General features: G+C 45.9%; 4 protein-coding genes and 1 non-coding gene across 6 annotated transcripts; 4 read left to right on the forward strand and 1 right to left on the reverse strand.

Annotated features, from left to right (window-relative positions):
• Positions 1-112: 112 nt before the first annotated feature.
• On the forward strand, positions 113-14,795 carry LOC119547192. Of its 2 annotated transcripts, none has more exons than XM_037853929.1 (8): positions 113-1,239; positions 2,874-3,019; positions 3,078-3,407; positions 3,467-3,725; positions 4,235-5,317; positions 5,383-7,886; positions 7,946-13,916; positions 13,986-14,795. In XM_037853929.1, the coding sequence occupies exons 1-8, from the start codon at positions 615-617 to the stop codon at positions 14,408-14,410; spliced, it is 11,343 nt and encodes a 3,780-aa protein (XP_037709857.1). In that variant the 5' UTR covers positions 113-614; the 3' UTR covers positions 14,411-14,795. The 2 variants fall into 2 exon arrangements, with proteins under 2 accessions (XP_037709857.1, XP_037709858.1); XM_037853930.1 differs by lacking the exon at positions 113-1,239 and adding an exon at positions 2,062-2,179.
• Positions 14,796-15,074: 279 nt separating this feature from the next.
• On the forward strand, positions 15,075-17,533 carry LOC119546431. The gene is made up of 3 exons (XM_037852699.1): positions 15,075-16,142; positions 16,198-16,623; positions 16,682-17,533. Exons 1-3 carry the CDS (start codon positions 15,288-15,290, stop codon positions 17,303-17,305), a joined length of 1,905 nt encoding a protein of 634 aa, XP_037708627.1. The 5' UTR covers positions 15,075-15,287; the 3' UTR covers positions 17,306-17,533.
• A 72-nt stretch (positions 17,534-17,605) lies between these two features.
• LOC119546434 (transcriptional activator hap3) lies at positions 17,606-18,723 on the reverse strand. The gene is made up of 3 exons (XM_037852703.1): positions 18,544-18,723; positions 18,179-18,486; positions 17,606-18,117 (listed from the first exon to the last, which is right to left on the reverse strand). The coding sequence occupies exons 1-3, from the start codon at positions 18,614-18,616 to the stop codon at positions 18,028-18,030; spliced, it is 471 nt and encodes a 156-aa protein (XP_037708631.1). The 5' UTR covers positions 18,617-18,723; the 3' UTR covers positions 17,606-18,027.
• Positions 18,724-18,823: 100 nt separating this feature from the next.
• LOC119546429 lies at positions 18,824-22,638 on the forward strand. Its single transcript, XM_037852698.1, has 8 exons — positions 18,824-18,841; positions 18,907-19,024; positions 19,155-19,276; positions 19,692-19,913; positions 19,967-20,441; positions 20,500-21,306; positions 21,562-22,016; positions 22,110-22,638. Exons 2-8 carry the CDS (start codon positions 18,916-18,918, stop codon positions 22,431-22,433), a joined length of 2,514 nt encoding a protein of 837 aa, XP_037708626.1. The 5' UTR covers positions 18,824-18,841; positions 18,907-18,915; the 3' UTR covers positions 22,434-22,638.
• On the forward strand, positions 21,352-21,492 carry LOC119548926. Its single transcript, XR_005219367.1, has one exon.
• Positions 22,639-22,666: the final 28 nt, after the last annotated feature.

Genomic DNA, 22,666 nt, shown 5'->3' on the forward strand with positions numbered 1-22,666 from the left:
TTGTTGTTGTTGTCTCGCGGGACGTTCGTTCGTCGTTGTTGTTTTTGTGTGTGGCTCTTCTCCCATCTTCCATCTTGCATCTCGCTTTTTTACTGACACTTACGCTGAGGCTGTCTCCCTTTTTTACTGACACTTACGCTGAGGCTGTCTCCCTTTTTTACTGACACTTACGCTGAGGCTGTCTCGCTTTTATACTGACACTTACGTTCTGCCGACACTTACGTTTTCTTACGTTTTTTGTGCTCCGTTTGAACAGTTTGTTGTGGGACGTCGTTCGTCGCGCGTTCGGGAGCAAAAAAATAGTAAAATGATCAAGATCCAACGGCCGCCCAGAGCAAATAAGAATCGCAATTGCCGAGCAATTGCAGAGTGCCATGTGTGAAGTGTGCCAGCAGTGGGAAAATGCGAATGCCGAAGGACAATAGCAACAATGCCAGTTCGATACATACACACAGTCGAGGGCCGATGAAAAACTGGTATATAAAAGACGCCAAAAGCTTGCGAAAAAGAGAGCAAACGCGCCCCTAACTTGGCTGCAGGATAATAAAACGGCGATACAGAACCAGGCGACGACGATTCGTGGGGCAGGATAAACAGCAAGCAAACCGTCCGTGATGTCACAACAACACCCCCATCACGCCCACCCCCACCCCCATCACTACGCCCACCACTACCCGCCCCCTGCTACGCCCATGTCCCTGCAGCAACAGCAGCAGCAGCAGCTGCAGCAAACGCAGCAGACGCCGCAGCAGCAGCACGCCAATTGGTACTCACATGTTGCTTCCTACCCCACACCCCACTCGGCCTTCGGCCCCGCCCCCGCCCCCGACCCATCCTGCAAGGCCACCAGCAACAGCAACAACAACATCATGGGTGGGGGAGGAGGAGGCTATGGCCCACAAGGGGGTGGTGGTGGCACGCAGGGTTATTATGGCGCCGCTGGCGGTGGCCTCAATGTCAGTGGGACGGTGGTGGGTGGTGGTGGGCCGAGCTACGGCCTTGGGGCCAACACAGTGGCATATGCCCACAACCAACTGCTGCAGTACCAACAACAACAACAACAGCAGCAGCAGCAACAACATCAGCAACTTCCACAACACCTAAGCCAACAAAGGCCCTATATGGGCCACAATATCATGACCGGCAGCTATCCCTATATCAAAAGCGAACCCATGGAGGCCTTCCAGCAGCCTCCCAATCCCATGGCCCCGCCCCCGGCACCAGAAATATTGATAAAATGTAAGTAATTGCTAATATAGGTAAATAAAAAATATATAATCAGTTAACTTCATAAAAAACACACACCGAAATAAGTTAATAACATTGATTAAAGCAGTAGTAACATGAATACTCCCTTTTTTTGTGTATACTTAAAGTGATACGCTGAGAACTTTTAAATGTATATTATTAAAAGCAAAGTAGTAATATACATAATCCGATTAAATTATATAGAAAAATTTATCAAATTACAGATACCTTTAAGGAATACACACAAACATTATTTAATAATCCCTTAAATAAGCCTGTAAAAATATTACTATGTAAAATCTCTTATAAATAACCTAGACAATTCAGAAAAGGTTAGCGCAAAATCCATTTTCGCCATAGAAACAGATACAGAATAAACGCACCACACCAAACTTAGTTGGGGCCATTTTCCTATAAGTAGCGTAATTTCAGCTCCATTTTGGCGTCGAATCAATAAAACGTTTATTGAGTTTCGCTGAGGTTTGGCGCTTGTTTCGTTCGGATGGTTTTCGGATTCGGTTTTCTGTTCCACCGCTCGTCAACCTACGGCTCTGTATCTGTATCTCTGCTCTGTTCGGTTCCGTATCGTACAATTTTGTTCTGTTTGCGCGTCTCTCGGTATGTGCGAAAGTACGGTTGTCAGTATGTATCCATTTGGCAAATGTATACTCGGATAGATGCTTTATACTACCGGCGTAACCCATTCAGTTCGATTCGTACGCACACATACCCATCGTATTACCCAATAAGTGTGCATATCATCTCCCTCTTTTGGTTTTTGGAATGGGTTGTGGGGGACTGTCTTCCAAGTCGCATCTTATGTAACGTTCTCCCATAGACTAACCTACAAATTATTGGTTCCGCCCCGCACCGCCAATTTAATGGGCGTATGGGCGTGGCAGAATCCAGAGAGTAAAACAAATATTATAAGGTACGCACAAAATACAACGCCCTCTCAAAAACATTGACATAAGTTATATAAGTTTAATCATATAACTATAACTAGTTAGTTCCATATGTTCGATGAATTGGATTTACCTATTCATATTCCCTATATCTGGGTGAAGCGAAAATCAAGTTGATATTTATAAAACAGGCCAAGAAACGAAATGTTAATATATTTTTATACTCAAATATTCTAATCAATTTTTCGGTCAATCAATAAGTTCAGAATCATTTTTATTTAAAAATCCCTTTTGTATGCATAGTTCAACGGTTCAAAGGCCAAGTTGGTACCATAAATAATATAAATAGATTAAATATCTGTTTGTCTGCAGAGCACTCTGTTATCTATCAATTTGATGTAGGAGCAATTCATTCTTATCAGCATGCAAAGGGGAGTTCAAAATACAATTCGAAACCATGGAAACAAACAAAGGGTACATACTTTTTCATCTTGGCGAAGTTTCCCGAAACATTTACATTGGTATAAATAAATATTACAGCAAATACAATCTAGAATAAATAATTTGGTACTTGTATAACTTAAATAATGAAAACGTAGTTGTATAACAATTTTACAAATAACTTTTTCCTAACTGCGATCTTTTACAAGTTTTGCTTTCGAATTTAAACTATTTTTAATAACTCATGGAATAATTCAATAAATATTTCTTTTTTAACAGCGGAACCCATTGACGAACATTCCTACAAGTCAAACTATATAGACGACAACACTCCATTTGCGGACTTTAGCAAGTTCAGCGAATTCAGCGAGGACATGTTGAGTCCCAAAGTGGAACTGACCGTCAAGAATGAGTCCTACGGAAGGGTGAGAGTAATACACTTCTTATTAGGCTAAATATCTAATTATCATTTCTACATTTCAGAATACCAGCAGCTTTCTGCGCCGCAAACAGCAATTGGATCGGAGCTCCGAGAGCCTGCCCATCTGCCAGCGCTGCAAGGAAGTCTTCTTCAAGAAGCAGGCCTATCTGCGCCACGTGGCCGAGAGCAATTGCGGGATGCAGGAGTACGACTTCAAGTGCACCACCTGCCCCATGTCCTTCATGACCACCGAGGAGCTGCAGCGGCACAAGCATCTCCACCGTGCCGACAAGTTCTTCTGCCACAAGTATTGCGGCAAGCACTTCGACACGATCGCAGAGTGCGAAGCGCATGAGTACATGCAGCACGAATACGATAGCTTTGTCTGCAACGTAAGAGGCTTTTTTATAAATTCTCTGGAACCCTGTTTCATTCACTGTCCGTGTTGCAGATGTGCTCTGGAACCTTCGCTACCCGTGAGCAGCTTTACGCCCACCTGCCGCAACATAAATTCCAGCAGCGCTTCGACTGTCCCATCTGCCGCCTGTGGTATCAGACGGCTCTCGAGCTCCACGAACATCGTTTGGCCGCACCCTACTTCTGCGGCAAGTATTATACGGGGGTTCAGGCAACCTCTGGATCACACTCGCAGGCGCAGCAGCACCAGACGAACTACAAGCTGCAGGATTGCCATATGGCGACTATGGAAAGTAAGTTCAATAGAAAGGTGTCATGGTCCAAAATTATTAGATTTTCTATACTATGAGATAGAATCCCCAAAGAAATGTATACTTACTCAAAAAAGTATTTCTCAACACGTTCAAATTCGACCGAATTATAAATTTAAAGACTTTGTGACACCGAAAGATAACAACCTGACCTCTGGAAGAATTTAATTTAGAATGGGGACGGAAGAGTATGGACCGTTCCTTAATTGGTTGTGACTTTTTCAATCCTATAAAGTACTCAAATGGGTTAGCGATACGAATTTTCTTATGTAGGCGCTTGTGCGCAGTTTGACTTTTATAAATTCTATTTGATGTACCTATAAAAAAACGGAATTGTCGGACCTATAACAACCATAAGATTGAATAATAATTTTGCTTATAGACATGCTGATAATATATGTGCCACGCACATTGTGCCTATACAAATGTATACAGTTTCATATATTAATTATTCATATATCGCATTTTCTAATGCGATATTTGTTTTTTAGTGCCCACCGCCCCGCACCACAAATCGAACCCATCCAGCTCGTCCTTGCCGGCCACGGCTGCATTAAATTCACTGCTGCAGCAGCGCCAGGCAAATGCCGATGGAGCAGCCATGTTCGCAGCTTCTGCGCTTAAGAACGATGTGAATGTGAAGCTGGAGCGCAGCTATAGCAACTCGACCAGCGAGTCATCCTACAGCGTTCAGGAGAATAGCTACAATAATGCCTATGGAAGCGATAGCTCAATCCATGGAGGAGCGATCGCTGGGCCACAGGCACACTCATCGACGCTGGACGACTCCGAGGACGCATTGTGCTGTGTGCCACTGTGCGGAGTACGGAAGAGCACCAGCCCCACGCTGCAGTTTTTCACGTTCCCCAAGGACGAAAAGTACCTCAACCAGTGGCTGCACAATCTCAAGATGTTCCACATACCCGCCGCAAGCTACGCCAATTTCCGCATCTGCAGCATGCACTTCCCGAAGCGCTGCATCAATCGCTATTCGCTGTGCTATTGGGCAGTGCCCACGTTCAACCTGGGTCATGATGACGTGGCCAATCTCTACCAGAACAGGGAACTGACCAACACCTTCACCACCGGCGAGGTAGCGCGTTGCAGCATGCCGCACTGCACCAGTCAACGGGGTGAGAGCAACTTAAAGTTCTACAATTTTCCCAAGGACATCAAGAGCCTCATCAAGTGGTGCCAGAACGCACGACTTCCCGTTCAGGCGAAGGAGCCGCGTCACTTCTGTAGCCGCCATTTCGAGGAGCGCTGCATCGGCAAGTTCCGGCTGAAGCCATGGGCGGTGCCAACCTTACATCTGGGTGCCCAGTATGGCAAGATCCACGACAACCCCAAGAATCTGTACGTGGAGGAGAAACGCTGCTGCCTCAACTTCTGCCGCCGGAGCCGATCCTCTGACTTCAATATGTCGCTATATCGTTTTCCCAGAGATGAGGTGCTCCTACGACGCTGGTGCTACAATCTACGCCTGGATCCGGGAGTGTATCGCGGCAAGAATCACAAAATATGTAGCGCCCACTTTATCAAAGAGGCTTTGGGTCTGCGGAAGCTATCACCGGGTAAGTTCCAAAGAATTATACATATCAGGAAAGCAGAAAGTGTAATAAAAATGAATATATTTCAGGTGCCGTTCCCACGCTTCACCTGGGTCACACTGACACCTTCAACATCTACGAGAACGAGCTGTGGCCACCGCCAACGGCTTCCAACAGTCACAGCAATGTCCTCCAGCAGCACCAGGCGCATCATCACCATTCGCAACATTCACTGCAACAGCACCTGCACAGCAAATCATACCAGCGTCACTCAGCGGCGTCTACGTCATCCTCGGCCAGTTCGACCTCTCACTACGTTGATCCTGAGCTGACGTCCTCTTACCTGGCCATGGGTGCCGGTGGATCCTCGGCGATGAACGCCAGCGACAGCATGGACATCTGCTGTGTGCCTAGTTGCGAGAGCAAGCGACACAACAACGAGAACATCACATTCCACACCATACCGCGCCGACCGGAGCAGATGCGCAAGTGGTGCCACAACCTAAAGATACCAGAGGAAAAGATGCACAAAGGCATGCGTATCTGTAGTCTGCACTTCGAGCCTTACTGCATCGGCGGTTGTATGCGTCCATTTGCGGTGCCCACCCTCAATTTGGGTCACGACGAGGAAGATATTCATCGGAATCCGGATGTGATTAAAAAGCTGAATATCCGGGAAACATGCTGCGTCGCCGTATGCAAGAGAAATCGAGACAGGGATCATGCCAACCTGCACCGATTCCCAAGTAATGTGTCATTGCTGACCAAGTGGTGTGGCAATCTCCAAAGGGCCGTTCCGGATGGCAGTAAACTGTTTAACGACGCCATCTGTGAGGTGCACTTCGAGGATCGATGCCTGCGCAATAAAAGGCTGGAGAAGTGGGCGGTGCCTACACTGATCCTGGGCCACGAAAACATCCCATATCCTCTTCCAACACCGGAACAGGTCACTGAGTTCTATTCTCGACCCACTGCGCCAAACAATGGCGAAGAACAGGGCGAGTGCTGCGTGGAGAGCTGCAAGAGAAATCCCAGTGTGGACGACATCAAGCTTTACCGGCCGCCGGAGGAGGCTTCCGTGTTGGCCAAATGGGCACACAACCTGCAAACAGAGGCTAGTCAGCTGACGAGCATGAGGATCTGTAATCTTCACTTCGAGGCACACTGCATCGGCAAGCGGATGCGACCTTGGGCGATACCGACATTAAACCTGGCTGGCAATATAGAGAATCTCTATGAGAATCCAGAGCACTCGATGCTGTACAAGCGGCGAACTCACACGAAAACCAAGCTCCCGGCTTCCGTAAAGCCCACTTGGGTGCCCAGGTGCTGTCTTCCACACTGCCGCAAAGTTCGAGCTCTACACAACGTTCAGCTCTATCGGTTCCCCAAGCTTAATCGCTCTACTCTGGCCAAGTGGGCGCACAATCTGCAGGTCCCCATGGTTGGCAGTGCCCAACGCCGGCTGTGCTCGGCTCATTTTGAGCCACATGTGCTGAGCAAAAAGTGTCCGGTGCCGCTGGCGGTACCCACACTGGACTTAAACTCGCCGCCCGGCTTAAAGATCTACCAAAATCCGGCAAAGCTGAAGGCAAGCAAGCTGTGTCTGCAGCGTGTGTGCATAGTAGAAAGTTGCCGCAAGACGAGGGCGCAGGGCGTCCAGCTCTTCCGGCTCCCGCATAGTCCCACGCAGCTGCGCAAGTGGATGCACAACATCAAGACGCGTCCTAGGGCGGCTATGAGGGCTCAATACCGAGTATGTTCCCGTCATTTCGAGACACACTCGTTCAATGGCAGGAGATTAAGCGCTGGCGCCATTCCTACCCTGGAATTGGGTCACGACGACGAGGACATCTATCCCAACGAAGCACAGGCCTTTGCGGACGAGCACTGCGTGGTGGAGGGTTGCGAGGCATCCAAGGAACAGGCGGAGGTACGACTCTTCCGATTTCCCACGGATGACGACGATATGCTATGGAAGTGGTGCAACAATCTTAAGATGAACCCAGTGGATTGCACAGGAGTTCGCATATGTAACAAACACTTCGAGGCGGATTGCATCGGGCCCAAGCACCTGTACAAGTGGGCTATCCCCACTCAGGAACTCGGTCACGACGATGCCGAGATCGAGTTAATACCGAACCCCAAGCCAGAGGACCGGTATGTGGATCCGGTGTTCAAGTGCATTGTGCCCACCTGCGGGAAGACGCGCCGCTTTGACGAGGTGCAGATGAACAGCTTTCCCAAGGACCCTAATCTCTTCCAGCGCTGGCAGCACAATCTGCGACTGGATCACCTTAACTTCCTGGAACGCGAACGCTACAAGATCTGTAATGCGCACTTTGAGGACATCTGTATTGGCAAGACTCGGTTAAACATAGGCTCGATCCCTACCCTAGAGTTGGGCCACGACGAGACGGATGATCTGTTCCAGGTGAATCCGTCGGAGTTGCAGAGCAACCTTTTCGGACGACAGCGGCGGATACACGAGGAATCTGGTGGGATAGCCATCAAGCAGGAACTTTCCGAGTCGGAAGACGTTAAACCGGATGTGACAATCATGCCCGATGCCACAGATTCGAGAACTAGACAGGTGAGTCTTTAGCAGCAGAAGAATATATGTTATCCAGGACTAACTTTTTAACATTACAGGTAAAGTTTAAGAAAACGATGTCCGATCTGAAGTGCTGTGTCCACAGTTGTGGACGCAGTCGTATGGAGCACGGAGCACGGCTTTTTCCCTTTCCCACCGGCAAGCAGCAACATCTCAAGTGGCGACACAACCTGCGACTGGAGCCCGACGAGGTGGACCGATCGACACGGGTTTGCAGTGCCCACTTTAACCGGCGTTGCATTGACGGCAAGCAACTGAGGAGTTGGGCAATGCCCACGCAACAACTGGGCCACCATGAGCAGCCGATCTACGAGAATCCGAAGAACATACCGGGATTCTTCACACCCACCTGTGCCCTGGGGCACTGCCGCAAGCGTCGGAGCATCGACAACGATCTGCGCACCTACCGATATCCAAGAAGTGAGGATCTGCTGGAGAAGTGGCGGGCGAATTTGCGTCTAACCCCGGATCAGTGCCGCGGCAGGATTTGTGCGGATCACTTTGAGGCACAGGTTCGGGGCAAACTAAAGCTGAAGACAGGTGCAGTGCCCACTTTGAAACTGGGTCACGATGAGGGGTTAATCTACGACAATGAGGCTATAAAGGTTGGACTGACCGAGGATGAGGAAGGCAGCTCTGAGTTGCCGCGACTGAAACCAAAAAAGGAGCTAATCGATGAGGAGGAGGAAGACGGGGAGGCTGAGGAGGAGCACAATGACCAGGATAATGAGGATGAAGATGAGAAAGACGACCACTATTTTGATCCGCTTGAACTGGTAGAGACCTTTGCCGAACATCCAAGCGATGATGAAGCCGAATATCGTCGGGATGAAGAGGATGATCGAGACGAAGAAGAGGACTTGGAGGAAATGGATCACTTCCTGCCAGACACGCCACCGACTCCTCCAATCGTCCCACTGCGCCGGGAAAAGCCCGCCAACAATGTGACGCCCATTTGCTGCCTAAAGCACTGCAGGAAGGAACGTACTGCCTTTCACCTTCTCAGCACCTTTGGTTTTCCCAAGGATCGCCAGCTGCTGCTCAAGTGGTGTGCCAATCTTCACCTGAATCCGGATGATTGCATCGGCCGGGTTTGCATAGAGCACTTCCAGGCTGAGGTACTCGGAACCCGAAAGCTCAAGCAGAATGCGGTACCCACACTCAACGTGGGACATAATGAGCCACTTAGATACTCGTGTAATGGAATGGATCTGGATCTGGAGCAATCACAGCCACAGCACTCGGTTTTTCGGCTTTGGAGCCTGAAACACTGCCGCAAGAGGAAGCTAACAGAGCCGCCGGATATTCGACCAAGCAAATGGAGGACAGCGGAAGTTCAGATGATGCAGAGATTGAAGATGGAGATTCAGGAAGAGAGGAAGATCAAGATGGAGATGCAGACGGAGAGGGATATAAAGACGGAGGCGAAGACTCTAACGAAGAATCAGAGGGAGAGTAAACCGATAAAATGTTGCATCAGCACCTGCGCAAAAGAGGAGGATAAGCAATTATTCTCACTGCCTGAGGAGCGAAGTCTTTTAAGAAAGTGGCAGCACAACCTAAAGCTCTCCATGGACACGAGTTTCAGCGATATTCGAGTATGTCTGTATCATTTTGAAGCGGAAGTTATGGAAAATGGAAAGCCGTTGGAGCAGGCAATTCCCACCTTAAGGCTAGACCAAAATAGTTGGAACATCTACAGAAACAACGGAGCTTGTCTGATCGCCGCTTGTGAAAATTCTTCCTCAAGCTTAGTGGACTTGCCTGGAAATATGATAATTAGAACCGCCTGGATGTCCCACCTTAATCTGCCTCTCGGCAGTGATGGTCTTCTATGTGGCTCCCACTTCATGGAGCTGTATGAACAAGTGGAATTGCCCAAGGTTCTCGCAGAAAAGGATTTGGAGGATTTGCTGTGGACTGCTGACGAACTCAAATGCGCTGTGCCTGGTTGCTCCTCCAAAAATGTCAAGGATCTTCAGCTCACTCAGCTTCCAGACAAGGAGGAGACGCTTTTCAAGTGGCTACATAATACTAAGATAGCTTACGATCATTCGAGGCATAAAAGCTATCGCATCTGTGTGCGCCACTTTGAACCAGCGTGCATAGAAGCGGATTTTCCAAAACCATGGGCTATACCCACCTTGCATCTGAGCCATGAGGGCAAGATTCACTTGAATCCCTGTCAGCAAGATCTTGAGTCACGCAGTATAACTCCCAATAGCAATGCAAGGCTAACTCCACTAAGAATTAAAACAGATCTCGCATCTCTGAGCAGTCCCTGCGCGAGTGCAAGTCCCAGTCCTCGAGGCAGGATGAGGATATGTTGTATTCCCACATGTGGACAGTTTGGAAACAGCCAAATACGGCTCTACCGCTTCCCCACCGAAGAGCAGGCTTTGCTCCGGTGGCTGGTGAACACGCAACAGCAACCCCGCCTTGTGGATCCCCTGGAGCTTTACGTGTGCCAGTCTCACTTCGAACCCGATGCCATTTGTAAGAAGCAACTTCGCAGCTGGGCAGAGCCCACATTAAACTTGGGCCACGACGGCTATGTTATCCCCAATGCCAGGCACAACGGAAACATCGCTGGCGGGCAGGACACTGAGCAGGCGATGAGGTTTATCCGGGAACGCTTTTGCTCCGTGCTGTCTTGTTTCCAGGCTGAAGATAGTGGAATACGGCTCTATGAGTATCCCAAGGATATGGCAACGATACGAAAGTGGGCAGCCGCCTGCAGACATCGCTCGATGCAGGCCAGCAGCCATGGGTTCAAGGTGTGCCAGTCTCATTTTGCCCCGGAATGCTTTCAACCGGACACTTTGGATTTAATTGACGGATCAGTTCCAACTCTGGAGTTAAGCAGAGATGACATTGAAAAACACTGCTTGGTGCCCGGATGTGTGAAGGATGCGAGTGGCGACCGTCTCCGCTTCTACAAGGTACCAAAGAACGCTGCTCATCTGGAAGCTTGGAGCAACAACCTGAAGATCAATTCCCTGGACCTCGGTCAGGGAGAGCAGCTCATCTGCGAGCGCCACTTTGAATCCTTTTGTTTTGGTGCCAACAGGGGTTTGCGCCCTGGGGCGCTTCCGACTCTTTTGCTTGGTCATGACGAGCAGGTGGAGATGTTACCCAATCCCGAAAATCTCTGTCAAAGTAAACCAGAGGTGTGCTGTGCACCTGGATGCGGACGGGTACGGCAGCTGGGAGACGCTCAGTTCAATGGTTTTCCGAAAGTATTGGCGTTGGCCGAGAAGTGGATGTATAACCTCCGTCTGAGAGTTACTAAGGATCAGCTAGGCAGGCTGAAAGTCTGCAGTGAACACTTTGAATCCTCTCTCTTTGAAAAAAGTGGATTAATCTCCGGTTCGATACCCACTCTGGAACTGGGACATTCCTCTCCGGACATTTTCCAGACGGAGCTACAAAATCTGGGCAAATGCTTAAAGCTTTCCAAGCGAGCCCTGATGCCGGATGTCGATTGCTGTTATCCTGAGTGCAAAGAATTCTCTAGGAACCTGTCTTACACTCTGCCCCATGAGGAGAACCTCAGAAGAGCTTGGCTGCGTCATTTGGACATCGAAGAGCCGGCTAATGGTGTCGGCCAGCTTTGTCCGCTGCATTATGTGATTCTCTATGATCTCAGTGATAAAAACTTTCCAGAGCACGTTCCAAATAGATTCCTCGAAGATAATTACCATTCTGCTCGAAGCAATCGGCGCGTGAAAATAGTTAGCTGCGCAGTCAAAGGTTGTGAGATGATCAGGCCCCGGGATAAAGTTCTGTTGCACGGATTGCCGCAAAGAAAAGACATCCTCAAGATGTGGGTGGAAAATGGACAATTGGAGATTACGGAGCAGCAGCATCAATACATGCTCAAGGTATGTCGCAACCACTTTGAGTCACGCTGCTCGTTTGATGACCGAAGGCTGCATCCCTGGAGCGTTCCCACTCTGCACTTGCCAGCAGATCCTGTGCATCAGATTCCCACCAAAGAGGAGTGGCTCGAGATGACAGCCAAACTGACTCAGGAAGCCGGGACAATCAAACAAGAAAGGGTGGAGGAATTTCAGGAGGAGGACGAGTGTGACAACTCTCTGTTGGAACCCATTGTAAGAATGGAGCACATCGAGTCCGATGAGGAAGACTCGGAGATGCAGGCTCTGGAGGTGCTTCTGGAGGTTGGTCATGTTGAGCGGATGGACAGCTACGAGAAGGTGGACAAATCCTATAACGAACTCGCCTCCATTTACCAACCTATTGGCATTCGGAACCAGTACAATGCCAACCACTGTGCCGTTGAGGGATGCGAGGTGACTGTTGAGGACGTGGATGGGACTATTAAGCTTCACAAATTCCCCGCCTCTTCGGAGGCTGCTAGGAAGTGGATGCACAACACCCAAGTTGACATGGACGAGAAGTTCTGGTGGCGCTATCGCATTTGCAGTTACCATTTCGATCAGGAGTGCTTTCAAAGCGCCAGGATAAAGAAGGGAGCGATGCCCACTCTACTCTTGGGGCCAAAGAGACCGGACAAGCTGTACGAGAATGAGTTTGCCATACAGGATATGGAAGAGCTTCTTTTGCCTTTGCCACAAGGTGCTCTGCCAAGTGAGCATAAGGGGGAGACCGTTCGAGAGGTCACCAAATTATGCATGCCGACGCCGGCTCCGCCTCAAAAGTCCAGCAAGTTTTGTCAGATTGAGGGATGTATGAATCACCTGACCACTGAAAACATGACGCTGCACAAATTCCCTCATTCCGAGGACATGTGCCTCAAGTGGCAGCACAACACACAGGTGCCATTCGATCCCTTTTACCGGTGGCGCTATCGCATCTGCAGTGCCCACTTTCATCCGGTGTGCCTGCTCAACATGCGACTAGTTCACGGCAGTGTGCCCACGCTGAAACTGGGAAGCAAGGCTCCCAGCGAGCTCTTCGACAACGACTTCGAGGCCATCAACCTTAGGCTGGACAAGAGGTCGGGAGCGGAGTCAAGCAACGTACAGATCAAGGAGGAAAGGGATGAAGACGAAGACTCTATGCTGTTCCTAGAGCCAGAGTTGCAGCTGCACGAGGACCAAGAAGAGGAGGATACGGTACCTATACAACTATCGTTTAGCCAGTCAAACTGGAAAAGCCATTTACGTCTTCCTGTTAAGCAAGAGAAGGTTACCTACAACCAGGTAAAGTCGGGATACGATAAGTGCTCATTGGCTCATTGCCAGCGTCAGAGATCTCAGCACGGCGTCCACATATACAAGTTCCCCAAATCGAGGCGCCAGCAAGACCGTTGGATGCACAACCTACGCATCCGTTACGATGAGCGGCGTCCGTGGAAGTTCATGATCTGCAGCGTTCACTTCGAGCCGCACTGCATCAGCCTGAGGAAGCTGCGCCCCTGGGCGGTGCCCACGCTGGAGCTGGGCGTCAATGTGCCGGAGAAGATCTTCACGAACGAACAGTGCCAGGAGCTAGCAACAGATCGCAGTGAGGCCGAAAGCGACGGCGGCGAGGAGGAGGATGGCCTACAGGAGGACGAGGAAGACGAGGATGGCCTACAGGAGGACGATGAAATGGAGCCGGAGGTTCGCATCAAGCGAGAGCGACGTTCCAAGTTCGACCCTTGGCCTCCTGGCACGATTCCGCCGTGGAAGGTCAAGCAGTGCTGCCTCCCGTACTGCCGCGCCTTCCGTGGCGAAGGGATCAAGCTGTTCCGGCTGCCCAATAACCGCACCTCCGTCCGCAACTGGGAGCTGGCAACGGGCATGGTCTTCAAGGAGACTCAGCGAAATACGCGATTGATCTGCAGCCGTCACTTCGAGCCCGAGTTGATTGGGGTAAGGCGTCTCATGCGCAACGCCATCCCCACGCGGCATTTGAATCCCCAAGGAGGTGTCTCGGTCGAAGTTAAGAAAAAGCCAAATCCTCCCGTCCCCATTGCAACCTGTTGCATGGCTGACTGCCATCACAATGGAAATGTCAAGCTCCACAAGTTTCCCAGTGGTAAGTAAGGCACTAAGCTAATACAAAATTTAGATGTTTATTTTAAAAATTTTATTTTTATTTTTAAAGATCCCTCGCTGCTTAGACAGTGGTGCCAAGCACTCAGGCTTACGGATACTCAGAGATACCGGGGCAAACATATCTGCTCGGTCCACCTGCCCACCGACAAGACCATAAGATGCGTTATCTGCGAGGTGGACAACGTTCAGCTGCCGATGCTGGACTTTCCGGAGCAGCGCAATCAGCGCGCCAAGTGGTGCTACAATCTCAAGATCGAGGCCATACCAAAGTGGGACCGCTCCAAGCACATCTGCTGTCGTCACTTTGAGTCGCATTGTTTTGCCCAGCCTGGTGAATTGCGTCCTGGTGCAATTCCCACGCTGCATTTGAACCACGACGATACGAACATATTCCTCAGCGACTACGCCAGTGGTCCGACCAGCAATCGGATCAAGGACGAGCCCATGGACAACGACGACATGCTGCTGGTTTAGTCTACCCACAAGGAATCATTTTAGTCTAGTTTTAGCTGTACCATTTTATAGACCTTTTTGTACATTCATTGTACCATTGCCACATCACGTCTTCTAGTTTTACCATGTAGTCTCTACCGGTGATTTTAATGCGTTATTAATTTGTAAGTGGCTTTAGGAGAATATGCCATACAAAGAAACAAACACAATGTTCCTTAAGTTTTTGTTTTTACTTTTTATACATACGTACTTTAACTGTGAAAGAAATGTGTTTAGTTTCCATGATACATATATAAACTATAGATACATACGTATTATGTAATATCCTTGAGCGTATATGTGTAGACATGTAGATGACCCAATAATAGATGGAGGTTTTCTAAATATACAAATTACTGAAACTGAAGCTAACCGATTTTAAGATAGTTTGTCTTAACTTGGGTCCTTCCTTTATGGGAGAGGTTTGGCAAATCGGATATAGACCAAAAGAAAAATAGTGAAATCTTAATCAAAAGATTAACACGAAACTTTCATTCTTAAATATTTATGTTTTTAAAAATTGTCAACTTAGCATTCTAATTTTAAATTCGGCGGGTTTTTTGTATGATATCTACGATGAATACTAATCGTATAAAATATGGAAAAAGTATTCATCGTATAAAAGGAGGTAATCGAGTTGGCAGGTCTAACAGCTGCTTTTAATAATACAACATAAACCGAGTTTTGTGATTTGTTTAATTCTTAATTGTTAAGAAAACTGGGAAAATATAATTTTTACTGGGCAAACTACTGTTCAACGGTCCCTACAGTGGATCTCAGTTGGGAACAAGAACCTCATCTCAATAATTTAGGCCTAAAATAATGTAACAGAGGATAGTTTAACAGCTCAGAACTTAAAATGGAACAAGGGGAGGATATCCTTGTAAAGGTGGAGCCTCTGGCAGAAGAGGAGTTCATTTCAGAGGATTGTCAAATAGAACAAGATATGGATATCCTAGTTAAAGAGGAACCCAGAATGTCGTATGAAAATCCATCGGATTTTGATTATGTGGAAGTTGATGAGGACTCAGAATCCTCGTACATAACCAGCGAATTTAAATATATTTCGGGACTGCGTAAAAACTCAAAATTACTCTTTTTAACCAGTACGAAACAGTTGTTCAAAATCAAAAGCAAGACCAAGACTGTTTCGCGTTATGTTTGTTATGTAGAAAATTGTAACGTCTCTGCCAAAGTGTCTAACCATACATGCACTCTGTCCAAAAATAGCCGTCACAATCATGATCCTCCAGAGGCATTAATAAAAAAATTGAACTTGCTAAATGCTGTAAAGAACCAGTGCGAAAAAAACCTAAAAAGAAAAGGAATTAGGGAAATTTTTGAAGAAGAGTGCCAGAAAGCTGGGGAAGCAGGATCCCTGGTGAATTTCCTAAAGATTCGAAGACAGCTTTTTAAAATTCAAAGTAAAGGAATGCCCAGCAATCCCACATCACCGCTCGAAACAAAATTGCTATTCGAAAACGAAGAGTTCCTGACTGAATATGGCATATCCAAGCATATTAAAGGCCCATTCTATCGGCAAACAATTTTGGAAAAGAATTTTGCCTATACTATTTTTCTATCACCAAGTATTTCAGAAATTATAAAAAACAATCCAGGCAAACGTGAGTATTCCATTGATGGGACGTTAAGCACTGTACCGTCATGTGGATACAAAAATTTAATTGTTGTCCATTTTCACTTTATGGATCACGTAAGTAAATGGTAATTGCCTGTGAGCATGTTGTAAAATATTTATATTTTCTTAGACATATCCCTTCATTTATATTTTGTTGTCGGGAAAGTCTACCGAGGCATATAAGCATCTTTTTGGCTTTATAAACCAACACATTTTTCAATTTGAAGCGGCCAGTTTTATGACTGATTACGATTCGGACCTTCGTAAGGCGTTAACTGCTATATTTCCAAAAGCAACTCTAAATAGTTGTTGGTTTCATTATTGCCAAGCCTTAAGACAGAAAAGTTTGAGTATTAAAACCTTTGGATTTACTATAAAAAGAAATGTTAACTCCTACAACTGGTACCAAAAATTTCAAAGCTTAGCATTGGTTGATCCAAAGCACATAGAACCAATGCTTGCGACTTTAAAATTAGACCTCTTAAATTTGCCAAAGGAGAGCCATAAAGTACTTCAAATATTTTTGAAATATTTTGAAGAGGAATGGATGATTAAGGTGAGCAAGATGACTTTTACTACAGAAAATTATAAATTGTTCTTAAAAACTTTTGTAGATTACCCCTCAGAAATTTACTGTCCATCGTCAAAACATGACCACGACAATTTCGTTGGAGTCCTTTAACACAACGCTTGACCGAAAGCTACAGAAACACTGTAGATTTTTAAAATTCCTGGAAGTGATTCGAGATGAAGATTTTACTGCTTCAACTGTTCTGAGTAACACTGCTAAAGAACTGCTGATTGCTCCTACCGAAAAACGCAGCAAACAACGGAGTAGAAGAAATAGAATTCAGAAAGTAGTTGATGAGTTTAATGAGCAAAAAATATCGCTTGATGACTTTTTTAAGGATATCGTCAATAAGGATATTGTTAATAAAGAAATGGAGCCATTGCAGTGGGTCTCCAATATGGAAACCACCGATACGGATTCCGACAATGGGCAGGATGAAGAGGAGTGTCATGAACCTGAACCTGGACCTATCCAAATGGTAGACGTCCTTAAATGCATCATATGTAATGACAAGCCTCGGGATGTGGCTTTGATGCCATGTGGTCATTTTAAAATGTGTTCAAACTGTCTTTACGATATTACAGCGAAAGCGAAAACAAATGACTCTTCATTGGTCTGCCCATGTTGCAGAAAACTAGTAAAGAACCACATTAAAATAATACAATAAAAAAAATCAAAGCTTGTTTTATGTTAAAGTAGGGTAATGTTTATCTTGTTTATATAGGTATAAGTTAGGACTTTTAATATTAAACTATAGTTTACATAAGTGCCTCCCCCAAACAAAATGGATTGCAAGAATAATAGGTTGTAGCTTGCTAAAAACAGGTAAACTTTATAGTGCGCACGTGGGTCAATCCTATCTCTTGAATTTATTGGATATAAATTACCATAAAATGGAACAAGTTCAGGTAAAGAATGAACCTTTATCGGACCAGGAAAACATTTGTAATGGAGGAGCAGATCCAAGTTAAAGTGGTTGCTATGTTTTTATTTTCTATTTATAAATGAACAGGTTTGTTTGTTATACAGTTGTGTATGAGCAATTTTTCTTAATAAGTGTGTTTAATGATTATCAAATCCTAAGTTTGACTGTGCTTCGTTAAATTTATGTATGACTGCAGTTGCATATTATTAAATCATAAGTAAATCAATGGAAGGTGCTATTAATTAACTTAAAAACATAGTTTACAACTTTAATTCAAAATCTTAAAGATGGTGTAGATAAAAAAAAATAATATACCTGTATTTACTTTAGACGTTAGTTAGAAAACTTAAAATGTATATTAAACTGCAAGTTTTTAAAGAATCACGTTGAATTATACTACAAATTATGTTTTACTGTCAGGACTACCTATATAACCTTAACTAGAAGGGTCTGCAAACCAGGTGCTACTGCTTTCCCGCCTCGTTCGTGGAGGATCCATCTTCGGTATGAGGATAACTGGCGTCCAGGAAGAGATTGCGATCCGATTTGTTTGACTGATGTGGGCAAGGTAATTCGATTAGAGGGAATTGAGATGGATAAAGCAACCTCACTTACCTCTCGGTACTTTTGCAGGTAAATGGACAGTGGCTCCACGTAGTTGTCGAATCCCAGATTGCTAAAGGCCACCAGTAGGTCATCCCCGTTGACTGTTTTCCGGTTCTCGGCTACGCTGCGTTCGATGGCCTCGCTGCTGATGAAGGATATGAACTCGGAGACGCACTCCTGGATGCACTCGCGTGCGTCCTTGGCAATCTTGCCGTTCTGGGGCACCGGCACCTTCATGATCTTGATGATGTTGCAGATGGGCAGGAAGCGGTCCTGTTCCCTCAGCATAATCCCACCATCCTGTTTGTCCGATTCGTCTGTGGTGGGCGACAAAAGTTAAGAATACTGGTAAGCATAGTTGGTTTCCCGCTTACCACCGGACGCCTCGTCCTCCTCTTTGACCAACATGTCGTTCAGATACTGCTGCGAATCCTCGCTGTTGCTCATATCTCCAGATTTCCCTTGATTTCCTTAAACTTTTTGGTTTTGTTTACTTTGACCAGAAAATATTGTTGTTGCAACAATCTTTGTTTTTGCATGTACGGTCATACTGTGCCCAATTTGTTGGTGGTGGTTAAACGCACCTATCGATATGCACATGCATCGCATCGCTGGGGGTGGCAACGCTGCGCCTTTCGATAGTCATTCTCTGATCGCGGCAGTTGTACAGCGGTATTTATTGCGATGCTCTTCTCTTCTTCTTCATATTCATATTTGCTGATCTGATATCCTAAAAGCGGAAAATAATGCACGTGGACTTGGCCCTGGTCAAGCAGGAAATGGACATCAAGGACGCCAGGGTCAAGTTGGAGCCGCAGGACGATTCGCCGGACGGGGACGTCGAACTTTTGAGCGGTAAGCCTGCGATGCTCTCCGCTCACATGCGTGTGTTTGTGCTGTTTGTTTGCACGAGTATGGGTGTCGCTGTTCTATTACGCACTATACCGTTAACTTTTAATTCTTGCGAATTTCTGCAAATCTTCAGCATGCGACACTTTGAAAATCTTGGAAAAGAGCTCCCAAATGATAAAGTTGCCGATTAGGAACCGTTTGGTATCGGAGGACGAGGGAACACTTATCTCCAGCCTTGGACTCGATCAGCAGCAGGTAAATATAACCTAAAAATGCCATCCAGGGGCGTAGTGAAGATTCCGTTTTGGGATCAAATTATATATTTAAGAACCATATCTTAAAATCTTGAATACTTTTTGACATTTGATCTTGTAATTTCTAAGAAACTATATTTTTTACATGAATCCTTCTCAAAGGACTACACCCATTTCTAGAGTAGGACTTTCTTGCTACTAATTCTATTACCTAATCTTAATTTTTACTATTAAAGTATTTCAAAGATCATAAGACTACTTTGAAATTACTTTACGTTACTTGAAAAGTAATAAAAAAAGAATATATTAAAGTGTAAGCTACTTTTAAAGCAAAACTGAGTTGTCTAACTATATTATCAAAACAAAATAATTTATATTTATTAACTATGTATTAATGTGACATATTGTATTTGCAGTTACTCGCAGTTTCATCGGAGGACAAGCCAACCCCAAAAGAATGCAACATCTGCCATTACGTGTTTGAAAGTCACCTGGATTTCTCAGGGCACCGAGTCAACCATGAAATGAACCGCCATTTCTGTCGGCTGGGATGTGGCATTTGGATGGATACTCTGGAACAGATCCTTGAGCACGAATATCGCCAGCACTCACCGCCAGGACATGTTTATTGTTGCAGGGTGGGCTCTTTAAGTCTATCATTTTAAAAATCTTTAAAAAACGAACCTTTTAGGTGTGCGATTTCTTGGCCAGAGACGCGGACTGCCTGGCCAGCCATATGCAGAGGCACATATATGTGTATCGTTATGTCTGTGCCACTTGTCGTCGGCATTTCGAGTCCAACCAGAGCCTTAGTCTGCATAGGAACCATGGCCAGTTCCACTGCGGGCGGGTGCAGTACATGCAGGGTCTATCCTCCAAGCCAGAACTTGTGGCAGTAAATACACCAGTCTCTGCCGAAACACTGTGCGATGTACAGATAAAAGAGGAGCCGCTCAACGCGGAGGAAGGAGAACAAATGCATTTTGAAGACAATCCCCCGATCAGCGTTAAATTGGAACCACAGGACGAGGAAATGCCGGATGCTATCATCAAGGAGGAGCGCTCTAACAACATTGAAACCATCTGGTCAAATATACCAACTCCACTAAGAAACAAACTGCGCTTGCCTGCTTTGAGCTCCGGCAAAGTGCAGGTGGATTTAAAAAGTAAGCATTTTGTTAATGTTAATGTGTCTTAAATAGCCTTAACATCTTCCTCTTGCAGCTGTTAAATGGAATGGACTACCCAACTCAAATGTGGCGTCCCTAAACAAGACAAACAACCAGGCAGTGAATGCTAATAACTTAAAGATACCCACAAGTCCTAGCCAAACTGCAGTGCCCCAGAAAAAGCCTCCGATTGCAGCCAATGTACTGAAAGTATTGCCCAGCAACTGCATGGTCATTAAATTGCCGCCCAACACTAAAATCTTTAAGATGCCAGTTCAAGCGCCGACTGCCTCAAAGGAATCGCATACAGTTAGCCTGAGTGACAAGGAAATGTTGAACAGTGTCCTCAAAATTCCGCAGGCGATAAGTATAAGCAAAGTCAAATCGGTGGATAATACTGCAACTATTTCCAACCCTACGACTATCAAAACTGTGTTGCCGGCTCAAACCCACAGCCGATCATCCTGCTTCCTCGTCGACGCTTTTAACAAATCGGAAAGTCGCCCCGAATCCATGAAGATAATTACGGAATTTCGTAATCAAATACGCTCCATAGAGAAGACATTGCCACTGCCGGGAACAGTGCTGCAATCTTCAAAGATAAATAATGATCTTCCACCTTTACCTCCGTTGGTTGGTCCAGATGCACCCAAGCCCGTTGAACTGACTCTCAACCCACTATGTTTTATAGTGGCCAAGGAACTACAGATCCAGTATCCACTCTACCGTTTTATGTGGACCTGTCCGCATTGCCAGCGATTCTTCGAGAAGCACTGTGCATTTCGAATGCACCTGACTAGCAAGCATGATTTGACCCAAGAAAAATTGAACAGCCTCAAAGTGATATTAATGCCTTACAAAAGTAAGTATATATATATTGTTGCCGCTCTATTATTAGGCGTTAAAAAAACGTGCACGGATACCGCTGTAGAGATTTGAGACTTTAACTCTATGCCCACAAAGTGCACGAACATAAAACTAAAAAATGTTCTCCGATGAGCCTGGCCGTTTGAGCTTCGAACCAGGAACAGATACGGAACATACAAGCTTCTCTATCACTTTTCTTTTCTACACTGATCATCTGTAGTCAATTAACATATTTTTATCTCCACTTTAGTTCTCTCATTGGATTCATCAGACTCTGAGCCTAAGCTTGCGCATGTGCCATTGCCAACGAATTTGGAAACGAAGCCACAAGTGCCAGAATCTACTCCAAATCAAGACAAGACTGTTAATTTGCCATTTCTGCAAAACGATGCAGCACCTTTGAAGGATCAAACACCGGCATTATCATATCTTACTTCTAACAAAGATTCAACATCCCCAATGAAAAATCCAGATAAATCAAATGGCTCAAAGAAGTCAAAGAAGAATCAAGGAAAAATTGCTCAGTTTCAGTGCACGGACTGCTCCAAAGTATTTACTACTTTCGGGGCCCTACGCATCCACAAGACAATCCACACAGGCGAGCTGCCGCACAAATGCAGCTATTGTGACAAACGTTTCCGTACTCCTGGTCAGGTGCGTGTGCACCACCGTCGTCACACCGGAGAAAAGCCGTTTAAATGCAAGGTAAGGATTAATCTGTAGCATTAGTTGCATGAATTATTACTGCAGTGTAACAATGTTTTGTCATTATTATTATAATCTCTTGTATCTTTGTAGGTTTGCTCATTGGATTTCACTCATCGGGAAACTTTGATTTCCCATCTTTCGCGCCATATTGGAATGAAACGTTATAAATGCTATGGATGCGATAAATACTTTGTAGTCGTCAGCGGTTTGCGAGCCCATCGCCGCCTACGTCCTGACACTTGCGGCAAGGTGAAGTTCACAGCTCGAGCTCACGGCCCCCGGGTGCGGGTCATCCGGGGAGAAGTGATCTTTGAACATCACCCAGAACACAATGGATACCTACGCAGTGAGGATCCGCTTAACATTTTGTCCCAACGTGATCAGACCGACTCAAACCCACCCGAAACAATGTAGGGTATAAGCTAATTGTTATGTTTTCCTTATTTTACCACTTTAGCTTTGCCATTATGATATATTTTTTAGTATTTTTTAAAAATGCGATAAGGGATATAGAAGTAAGACCTTGATCCATAGGAAAGAATTACAAAAGATATTGCCATGAATTATAATTTTTTAATATTCGATTTTTGACCCAAATATATTTGTTTATGAAATTACACTCCAATTCATGTATGACTGTGTGGCGG

Source organism: Drosophila subpulchrella, chromosome 2L, assembly GCF_014743375.2.
Source record: "Drosophila subpulchrella strain 33 F10 #4 breed RU33 chromosome 2L, RU_Dsub_v1.1 Primary Assembly, whole genome shotgun sequence".
Taxonomy (NCBI): Eukaryota; Metazoa; Arthropoda; class Insecta; order Diptera; family Drosophilidae; genus Drosophila; species Drosophila subpulchrella.

Bases quoted from the DNA above. Each gene is read 5' to 3' on its own strand.
- LOC119546434 (XM_037852703.1), bottom strand. From the start codon at position 18,616: ATGAGCAACAGCGAGGATTCGCAGCAGTATCTGAACGACATGTTGGTC. The intron at 18,487-18,543 runs GTAAGCGGGAAA...CGCCCACCACAG, and splicing joins GGAGGACGAGGCGTCCGGTG to ACGAATCGGACAAACAGGAT. The intron at 18,118-18,178 runs GTAAGTGAGGTT...TGCCCACATCAG, and splicing joins ACCTGCAAAAGTACCGAGAG to TCAAACAAATCGGATCGCAA.
- LOC119546431 (XM_037852699.1), top strand. From the start codon at position 15,288: ATGGAACAAGGGGAGGATATCCTTGTAAAGGTGGAGCCTCTGGCAGAA. The intron at 16,143-16,197 runs GTAAGTAAATGG...ATATTTTCTTAG, and splicing joins ATTTTCACTTTATGGATCAC to ACATATCCCTTCATTTATAT. The intron at 16,624-16,681 runs GTGAGCAAGATG...AAACTTTTGTAG, and splicing joins AAGAGGAATGGATGATTAAG to ATTACCCCTCAGAAATTTAC.
- LOC119546429 (XM_037852698.1), top strand. From the start codon at position 18,916: ATGCACGTGGACTTGGCCCTGGTCAAGCAGGAAATGGACATCAAGGAC. The intron at 19,025-19,154 runs GTAAGCCTGCGA...GCAAATCTTCAG, and splicing joins GGACGTCGAACTTTTGAGCG to CATGCGACACTTTGAAAATC. The intron at 20,442-20,499 runs GTAAGCATTTTG...TTCCTCTTGCAG, and splicing joins AGTGCAGGTGGATTTAAAAA to CTGTTAAATGGAATGGACTA.
- LOC119547192 (XM_037853929.1), top strand. From the start codon at position 615: ATGTCACAACAACACCCCCATCACGCCCACCCCCACCCCCATCACTAC. The intron at 3,020-3,077 runs GTGAGAGTAATA...TCTACATTTCAG, and splicing joins AGAATGAGTCCTACGGAAGG to AATACCAGCAGCTTTCTGCG. The intron at 5,318-5,382 runs GTAAGTTCCAAA...AATATATTTCAG, and splicing joins TCTGCGGAAGCTATCACCGG to GTGCCGTTCCCACGCTTCAC.